Genomic DNA, 9,882 nt, shown 5'->3' on the forward strand with positions numbered 1-9,882 from the left:
GAGAAGTTTACATGACAATATCGCTTTCTACAGGATCCTCAGAAAAAAATTACTTTCTACAGTTCTAAACATCCCTTGCGTTGGTATGGTTCAATGGCAAATGTGTCGTGCGGCGGCTAAGTCGTCGTCTTTGGATTGATCACGTTCGTACACGTTGGGGTCAGGTGGGCACAGCAATCGTCGTCGACAAGGGCGCGAAAGAGGATAAACATTGACATAGATGTCGTGGTGTGTTGTTTAAATAGAGGACGTTGACCTTTGGGGTGTTGAACCATGTTTATTGGGGTAGAGATGTGTCTTCTCTTCTGTTGAAACGCACGGGCATATGTCCTACTAAAACTTACAGAAGAAAACGATACAAAGTGGAAGTCAAGCTTATTGGAAGGTTCCCCGTGCTTTCACCAAGTCCAGCGAATGAGAAAATAATAATATATGGCCACCCCATACCGCAAATGGTCGACTCTGTATTCATGTTACTTGTTCAGAAAACGGAAGTTGGCTGATACTTCAACAAGCAGACAGAACAAAATCCCTATAACCATCTAAAAATCCCATCTTCATCTCCATGTAAGATATACAGAAATAATGGGTGCTGCCATGAACGACTGGGGAAAGACAATTTGTAAAGGGCCGAAAATTTAGGGTAACCTTCATGAGCTACTAAGGCCCTGTACAGCGGGGGGTGCTTAGCCAGGTGCTAGAGAAAAAAACCCGGTTTTTTTTCCTCATCTTGGATTGTACCGATGCTTAGGAAGGGAGCCAGAAGCAAATGTTTGCTTCCGATGCCAGCCGATGCTTAGAAATAACTGCTCCCTTCAAAGCCTCCATCAACAGAAAAAATAAGAGAAAAAAGAGTCCAACGCCTCCATCTAAGCAACTGAAGCATCTCTCCTTAGCACCACTCCATTGCAAGACCACGTCCGATGCTGATCTTTTTCCTCAAGCACCTGTGCATAAGCACCCACCATTGTATAACTCTAATGCAGCAACAAAGAGAGCCCAACAGATAACAAGCTCGGTCCATTTACAAGACTACAACTCTGATATTCTGCTAGCACATCAGCTCACATCGGTACAACTTCATGTAAGATATATCACCTAATGATTTTGTTTGCCGATCTTGACACTAAACATGTTTTGATAAACCAAGATCTTTTATTGCTGGCAATAATTTATAGACACCGACGGATACATACTAAGCTTATGGACCTGTACTAAGCGCGCACATGCTTCAGGAAGGAATTGGATGGATGGCCTTTCAAGACTCGAATCGTTTGTTCATGCCTCCAATGCCCAATAAGTACCCTGCAGAGTGGTGAAAGATAAACCTTGTTAATTACTGCGCAAGAAATTTATTTATTGTATACTCGCAAGTAATCTGAAAGGAAATATTTTTATACCTTTGACCTTTCCATAGCAGTGTAAAGACAATGAATGTCAAGTTCAATCACATCACCCACTTGATTAATGTATTTCGAGTAGGTTTTATAAATAACTCCACGAGCTAATGCAAATTCTCCTGTTCCACCCAGAATAGCCCATTCACCTTCTGCGACAACGGTTCCCATGACTTGAAGCGTGGACCCTTTAAACCTGCATGACATACAAATTAGCATGCTTGAATGTAGAATTCAAATGCTTGTGTGCATCAGCCGATATAGAGGCGGGGTTTTCCCTCCATTTCAAAGAAATAAAATGTAAAATGCATGGTAACCATGATACGCGAGGTCGCATAAAAAACATGAGCTTGGAGCAACACATGCATTTACCTGCCATCATCGAACACCATGTTGAAAGAAACATAGTAGTCTTCGGTGTCCATTCCGGCCTGGATATGGATGCCCTTTGCGTGAGCCACAACCTTGGTGTCACGGCCAGGTGAGTCCGTGATGACCCAATCATTAACAATCAAGGATCCAAAGTCATTTTTCAACTCACTACTCAATACGTCTTGTTGGTTCCTATATTTCCCTTGAAAACTATGGTGCAGGTAGAGGCGAGCGTAGAACTCGTGCTCCGTGCGGTGTGTGCAGACAGGAGTGATCTTGAAAGGGGGGTCGTCGTCGACGCGAGGGTACTGGCGGCTGCACTGCTCGGCGCAGGCGCACTCCACGGAGCAGGTGCGGTCTGGCTGGGGATTGGAGTCGGCCGTGGTGGCGAGCAGGATGGCCAGCATCATGCTCAGTGCCACCATCTTCGCGGCTTGAGCACCGGAAGCCATTGCTGAGGTTCCTCTGTGCTATGCTAGATAGTCATGTTTATGTGTCTCCTCCGAGCACCTGTGATATATTTATAGATCTGCGAATTAACCCCGTCTCCCTCGCTTTGAGAAAAAAAAACAATTGCAAAAGTACCACATAGACGCATGACACGTGTGCAGCATGAGCAGATGATGCTTGTGTCTTCCTCGAGTGCCCCATCAGTGAACAAGCCACGAATGGAATTGTGAGTGTGTTTGGGTGACCACAAGAAGACGGGGAGAAGACAGCATGAAAGGATCGAGGTGCTTCTCGTGCTTGCTTGTGCTGACGTGCATGCATGTTCCCGCGAGGGAGAGGTTGTTGGTTGTCCAGTCGTGGACGGTGGTCATGCATCATGCTTTCAACCTAAATTATTGCTTATTGGTGGTCCAGTCTTCGTGTATCACGCTTGGTAAATCCAAACGAGTGTGCATGCATGGATGTGATGTGACAACAATGTGCGTGAATCACGGTTCAAAAAGTAAATAATATGAGGCTTCGAAAATTCCCTGATTATATAGTGTTTGTAGTACTGATGCTTGTTCCGAGTACCCTAAGCCGAACGTAACACTCGACATACTGTACGCTAAATTGGGCTTCACCGTGTGTTTTTTTTATACTCGACTTAATTTGTTTTTCCTGTAGTGTTGGTAGCTGAAGCATTGATATTTTCTTTTCAGGAGCACACTAATAATTATTTCTGGTCCTGGAATGTATTGTGTGTGGATAAAAACCTAATGAACATTCCTCTATGCACTCCATGTAGTCATAGAAATCATTGTTGTAGCACATTTGAATGCATAAAACCATTTGACAATCTAATAATTTCTGAAAAAAAAAGAGTACAGCTAGCTCTCTCTCCACCCTTTGACAGCAGGGTAAAAGGGACAAGCCTTCAAATATCCACCAATGGCAATGAGAAGATAATCAAAGGCCTGTTTTTCAACCAGCTACGGTGGGCAAACGTCATACTGAAGTACTGAACATGTTTCATTTTCTTTTTCGAACACATAAGCCAATACAAAGACAACCGCTATAGAAAGTAGCACCTGCCACACACACGACAGAATAGGAAATTACAAAGAGAGGACCAGGAATGAGCTACGACAAGCATCTAATATTGTATATATAGCATCTAATGTTGTAGGAGGATGGCATTTCGGACCTCGAGCTCATCTAGTCGTGCTGTGAATATATTGAGTTGAAAAAATAATAGCCAAAAATCAAAACAATCTGAAATTTTTGTCACTAAAGATGCTCAAGTGTTCACTGCAAGTGAAATTTCGTGACGGTGCCACATTGGGAGAGCTCTATACAAAACAGTTGAGCTGGAAAAAGCTTCGAAAATAGATACTTTGGAGCAATGTTAATTTGCTGTCCAGAGCACCCAGATGTCATCTTGGAACAATATTTTACCTGCATCTAGAAAACAGGAGCATCTTTGATGTCCAAACATTTCAGATTGTTTTGATTGTTTTTAATATTATTTTTTAATAAATTATTCATCTGCTAGTAGATGTGCTCGGGCTCTAATAGCAATTTTCGAATGTTGCATACACTACTATCAAGTGAAAGCATTGCAGCACTAGGGCACAGAGTTGCGTGAGTCACTTGTCTAATCTTGCAAAGCCCCACTGAGTCCACCATCTCTTTCTAGAAGATACAAAAAAAACAGTAGCTCCTGTTAGAATATACGCAAACAGGTCACAATGGAAAGTAGATAGAGCGACAATATTGGTTAACTAGGTCCAACGATCAATGCCTATATCTTTGTAGCATGACTACGGAGTAGCTTTCAGGAACCACGGGATCAGATTTGCCAAAGGTGGACAACGTCGGTTATCCTGGGTTAATGTGTGCACCCCTCTCAAATAAGGGGGCCTTGGGCTCCACGATCTGAAGGCATTGGATAATGCATTGCGAGGATACGGGCTACCAAAGTGACGCAACACTTATCATGGTTGGCAGCGAGACTCTCGGTCTCCGATGAGGCGACAACCATCTTCAGAGCCTCTTCCTCTATCGTTTCGCGCCTGACCCCTTCAAGCTGGTGAAGCCCTCTGCTTTTGCTCGTCGCATGGTTAAGGATGGCCTACAACAAGGCTCTTGGATCCGTGATCTGAGGAGGCAACATTTTTTGGCGGCGGTGTGTTTTGTTAATCAGTTTTGCTAAACCATATCTAGATGTGCCCTAAGTATTACATATTTAAAGCATACGTCATTGATTTTAAGTGGAGATTCGTGCATGCATTTTCTTTTGTCATTTGTCTTTTTCTTTCTAGTTTATTTTTAGAGAAAAGACATCAACCGACTTTGAATAAACAAAGCCATCAACTGGTCAGGATTACAGATCACAAGAACCAAGAAAAGAAAATACAACACGGTAACATACAAAGACGCTGGTTAGCAGCTAACTAGCCTCAAAGCTACAAGCTTCAAGATAAAGCAGATAGGCACACAGCTGAAGACATCGAGGCCCTCCTCCGAGAATGAAGCACCAGGGAGATAGGACCATGCAGGGACAAAGGCGAAGGGGATGACCGCAATAGGGAGTGTGGTCACCAAACAGCTATGGACCCCGGCACGGCATAGCCATCCAATTCCATCTCCAAAGAAGGCCACAACCTCATCGCCTGGCTCGAAAGGCGCTGCACCGTCGGAAGATAGAATGTTCCACCTAGAACAAGAATGGTTGCCACCAGAGGATGGCCACATAGAGAGGATCCACGCACTCCCGACGAGCCGCCAAAGCTTCCTTCAAGCAGAATTGCCCGTGGCCCAGCCGCAGAGGAGGGATAGCATCAAGCTTGGACGAAGAGGATACACCACTGACACCGTCGAATGCACCCCAACAACGCACACCAACCAAACAACTCCCAAAGGCGGCGCCTTCAAGAAGGAGAACGACACCGAGAGCACCACCGCCCACCGAGGTTAGGGCTTTCACCCGTGAGGCTAGGGGATGGTGGGTGGAGGGAGTCAGACCTGACAAAATGCCTCCAAGGAGGAAGGACGGTGCCCTCTGGCGCCGTCGCTGTCGCGGCTAGCCATGGCCGGCCATGGATTTCTCCTGGTCTGGCTCCACAGCACCATCCCACCCGCAGCACGGAGACCGAAGATCGAAGAAGAACGACGCGTCGGAGAAGGAAGGGGCCTGACGAACGCCTCCAAGGAGGGGCCGCACCGAGTCGGAGAAGGAAGGGTCCGCTAGATCTAGTGCCGCCGGCCGCCAAGACCGCACCAGGTCCACGTCCGCCGGAACCCCGCCGTCCTCACGGACAGGGACACCATCACCACGCCCGCGCCACTGCTCGCCACAGAGCCGGTGGTGCCACTCCGACCGAGGCAGCCGCCCCAGATCCCGCGGCCCCCTGCGAAAAACAGAGCAGCAGATGCCCCGTCGGCACCTTCCTCGGCGGCGCCCCGGGCTTGCCCTGCGGCGGCCTTAGGCGGTGGTGAGGGGTGAGGGAAACGGGAAGGGGTGCTCTGCGCGATCTAGGGTTTCACCCCCGAGACGCCCGGGAGGGGCGGACACTTTTTCTTTCTAGTTTGATTGAGTCACTTAGATATGTAATAATTAGGGCACATCTAGATGTGTCATTGTTAATTAAATCGGCATTAAGAGTATATGCAGTATGAATAGAGATTTATTTTTGCACTGTACACATATGGTTGTTCTTTATTTGTGCAAATACGGTAGTTAAACAAACGGAGGACACACACCGCGACTGTTACAAATATAGAGTATACGGACGACCTGCACCAGAATCATCTACTTGATCTTGACACTGGTTATAGTAACCCTTTCTCCCCAGGCCTTGGGCACGAACAACACCTCAACCGTCTCGTCGCCGTCCGCTCCGATTTTCCGCAGCACGTCGCGTATGTCCCTGATTACCCCCTTGTCGTTTGGCGTCGCAAGGATGGTATGCAGGTGGTGCTCGGACTTGTCACTCAACTCTTTTCCCCCGGGCATATTCAAGTACACCTCAATCACGGGCGTGTCCATGCCGCGGGGCTCCACGTCGAAGAAGACGTGAAGCGTCTCCCTCCCTTGAGATGTCTTCTTCGAGGCCTTAGGCCTCGTCAGCTTCAGCCTCAGGGTCTTGTACAAGGTGGTCGGGAGGGGTCTTGTCCAGGGTCCTAGGCAGTCTCCGCAGCCATTCTTCAGCACACACTCGACGAAGCAGGTCTGGACGTCATCCGCGCCGTCGCCGGCATTCAGGATGCACTTGCCGGCGCAGGCGCAGTTCTGGGAGCAGATGCAGGGATTCGAGGCACCGGGAACGTCGGATGTCTCCACAATGCAGCCTCCCGCCCCTTGCTGGGCCCCCGCAATGAACACAGTAGCCAGCATTATGCCGGCGATGGCAATTATCTTCTTCACCGGAGCACCGGAAGCCATAATAGATGCTATGCCCTCTTACCTCCAAAGCTTGGTATTTATAGGGAGCAGATAATGTATATATGCCGGCCCGTTGTTTCTCTCTTCTTCACAAGAAGAAGATAGGGAAGAAAAGAAAAAAAAATTGAAAAACAAAAAAGAGCACCGATCTTTGGCGACGATACTAACTTGCTGGGCAAAACGCGACAGGTACATTATCCCATGTGTGGCCACATGCGTGCAATGTTGGATTGTATCTACTACACGGCTTTTTTTCTTTTTCTATTTTTGATTCACTATGCTCCTTTGTTAGCAAGCTAGAAAATGAAAGGATGGCTCTTCAATCGTGATACACGATGGCTGGACCACCGATCACGTAAAGACGAGCAAAATGGCACAGAACCATATTCTAAATGATACAATACGTGGTTGGTTGTATTTTCTTGCCGCCGTTTCTAACGCATGTACTTGTGGGGCATGAAAGGCTAGGCTTGTTCATACCAGACATACATTTCTTATCCCTAGCTAGAAGATGTAATGGGGAAATGAAAAGCCACAAAGGTTTGTCATTAACGTGAAAGGTTATTTTTCTTCTTATTAGGGCAGTCCCAATGCCAATATTTCAGACCACATCTAACATCGCCACATAGGAATTTTCTGATGTGGCAACTAGTTATGAAGAAAGTAAATGATATGCTGGCTTTTTATGATGCAATCTGTAATTTAGGTTGATTGAGTTGCCACTGAAAGGTAAGAAGTTCACATAGAATAATATGCAATCAGCCCCCTGCATGAAAAACTAGATTGGTTTTTCACACGGTATTGGACAATCACCTATCTTAACACTACTACGCTATGGCTTTCTACCTAGCCCGAATTACATCTGATCATGTTCCTTGTGTTCTCAAGATAGAAATTGCCATCCAAAGTCTCATGTTTTCATATTTGGCATTTCTTTTACGGATCTTGAAGGCTTTAAGCAAGTGATCTCTGCTGCATGGAACAGTCATATTTCTGAGAATAACATTTCTAGAAGAATCAATGCCAATTCAATTATTGATGTCTAAGCTCAAGACTTGGGCCAAGAATGATCTTCAGGACATTAATAGCTTGATTCTTCTTCTCGGAGGCATTGAACAATATAGACCACTAGTGTCTCATGACACTTGACTAAGGGATGCAGCTAAAAGTTGCAACATAGCTTTGTTGCCTTCTACTTATGCATAGATTAAATACTAGAGCAATGCACCTGCGAAAGACTTTCTATTTGCCCTCATATGACTCTCACATGTGCAAACATCATGTTGTTGAGGATAGGGAGCATCCCTTCGTTGGTTGTCCATGAGGATCTACTAGCCATCTGTCCAATTCTCTCATGATTTTCACACGACTCTGAGAAGGTTGAAGGGAGCCCTGGATGACCCCTTTTTCATGGAACTCGTCGTCCTACTCTCTGGAGCATTTGAATCTACCAGAATGATTACAACTTTAATCATAAAGCTCCTAATCTTTATACATGTAGGTAGAATTTTAAGACGATCTCAAACTTATGCTACATAGAGTGAACAGGGCTTCATATGCTGGCATTAGAGATTGGGCAGCTTCATTCATGTAACTAGCCAGCAGTGTTTGTTGTCACATTATGTATTTTTTATTCTTCTATTCTTTTATAACATAGTACATAGTTCACCTACTATCTTCCGTCAAAGGAAGAGTTATGCAGAAAGACAGGATTACAGTATCATATTTCTAGTACGCATTTTTTTTCACGGTAACCAGTGCAAGTTAGTCGGACCAACTATTAAATAGTCGCCTGATTTTTGTGACTTTCGGAGAATTTTGCATGGACCACGGGATTGATATCCAACTGTTGTTGTTCTTTTTTTTCTCCTCTAAACAACTTCTTCTTCCATCCCCCTCCGCTTGGGTATAGTCGTCGGCGCTACCGTCCACCGCCTCATGCCCCGGCCATCCTTGTAAACCCCAACCATCCCACCCCCTTCCCCCAGTACTATCGCCCAAACTACCGACCCATGCCAGCAGTAGCCAGCAGCACTGCACCTCACCTGCCTGTCCTTCCCGAGCCACATCCTCCACCAGTACGCCACCACCTTCTGCCAGCCCTCTGATCCGCGCCTCATGTCCATCACCGACGAGCACCCATGTACCCTCTCCACCTGAACCCGTGAACCCTCTGTCACTATTATGCTAACGATGTTGTCGCCAGCTATGTCGTCCCAGCCTCTAGCATAGTCCTAGTGAGCTCATAGCCGATGAAAAAATGGCCAGCCATAGTATCCCTGTCTCGGGCGGATAAGGGTGGATTCAACTGAAATGATGAAACTTTTAGGCAATCGAACTCACAAATTAATAGCTCACCCAATCCCATGTTACCCTTGCCCCCACTCTCGATCACGCATGGACAAAACTACTGCTACCCTCGCCTCTTCACACAGGCCACCGACGTCATTTCTTGATTACCCATCCCGGCTTTGTTGTTTTCTCGTCCCCATCTCAGTTCTGCCATATCCATCTCGTTTCTCAAGATTTGGTCATGTCGATATGAATCAACAAGCTTCTTACGTTGCAAATGTATTGATACAAAATTGATCAAGATAGGCCCAAGATTGACTTGAAGATTTTGTGGTCCAAGTTCGCAAGGGCAAAACCAAAAAAAGTTCTGGAGGGCAAAGATAATTCATGGTGGTAGAATAGTTGTTTTAGTCAGTTTGATGTCCATGCTTTTGAGGTTCCACAAATGTTATCTGATTTGATAGAGTTAATTGCAAAAAATCACTACATATAAGACTAGGTTTGCACAAAACCACCACATTTCATTTTCATTGCAAAAAACACCATGTCTTTGATAATATGTTGCAGAAAGCACTAATCGACTGGTTAAGGCCATTAGATGACTTATCTGACATGTGGGTCCCACAACTTGATGACATGGCATGACTGCTCGGCCTAACGGTGTTAGAGGTCGCTTTGGTCAAAGTGACCCGGTGGTGGCAGTGGCCGTTATAGACACTAGAGTCTAGATGGGCACACGTGAAAATCACACACGCAGCATGCAGGCGAGATTGGCTGCAACAGAGTAAATTGCACAAAACCACCACTTTGAAGGCTAGGTTTGCGAAAAACACTACAATACATTTTTTTTGCAGAAAACACCACATCTACGGTAATCTTTTTGCAAAAATCACTGATCGGCGGTCTTGCGCTGTTAAGTAAAATTATGACAGATAGGTCCCATTT

The 9,882-nt window shown here is 45.9% G+C and overlaps 2 protein-coding genes across 2 annotated transcripts; both read right to left on the bottom strand.

Moving 5' to 3' along the window:
• Window positions 1–535: 535 nt before the first annotated feature.
• On the bottom strand, window positions 536–2,262 carry LOC119352821 (dirigent protein 11-like). Its single transcript, XM_037619408.1, has 3 exons — window positions 1,770–2,262; window positions 1,401–1,593; window positions 536–1,305 (listed from the first exon to the last, which is right to left on the bottom strand). Exons 1-3 carry the CDS (start codon window positions 2,219–2,221, stop codon window positions 1,279–1,281), a joined length of 672 nt encoding a protein of 223 aa, XP_037475305.1. The 5' UTR covers window positions 2,222–2,262; the 3' UTR covers window positions 536–1,278.
• A 3,607-nt stretch (window positions 2,263–5,869) lies between these two features.
• LOC119357437 lies at window positions 5,870–6,645 on the bottom strand. The gene has a single exon (XM_037624391.1). The coding sequence runs from the start codon at window positions 6,643–6,645 to the stop codon at window positions 6,013–6,015; it is 633 nt and encodes a 210-aa protein (XP_037480288.1). The 3' UTR covers window positions 5,870–6,012.
• Window positions 6,646–9,882: the final 3,237 nt, after the last annotated feature.

The sequence above is a fragment of the Triticum dicoccoides genome, chromosome 2A (genome assembly GCF_002162155.2).
Source record: "Triticum dicoccoides isolate Atlit2015 ecotype Zavitan chromosome 2A, WEW_v2.0, whole genome shotgun sequence".
Taxonomy (NCBI): Eukaryota; Viridiplantae; Streptophyta; class Magnoliopsida; order Poales; family Poaceae; genus Triticum; species Triticum dicoccoides.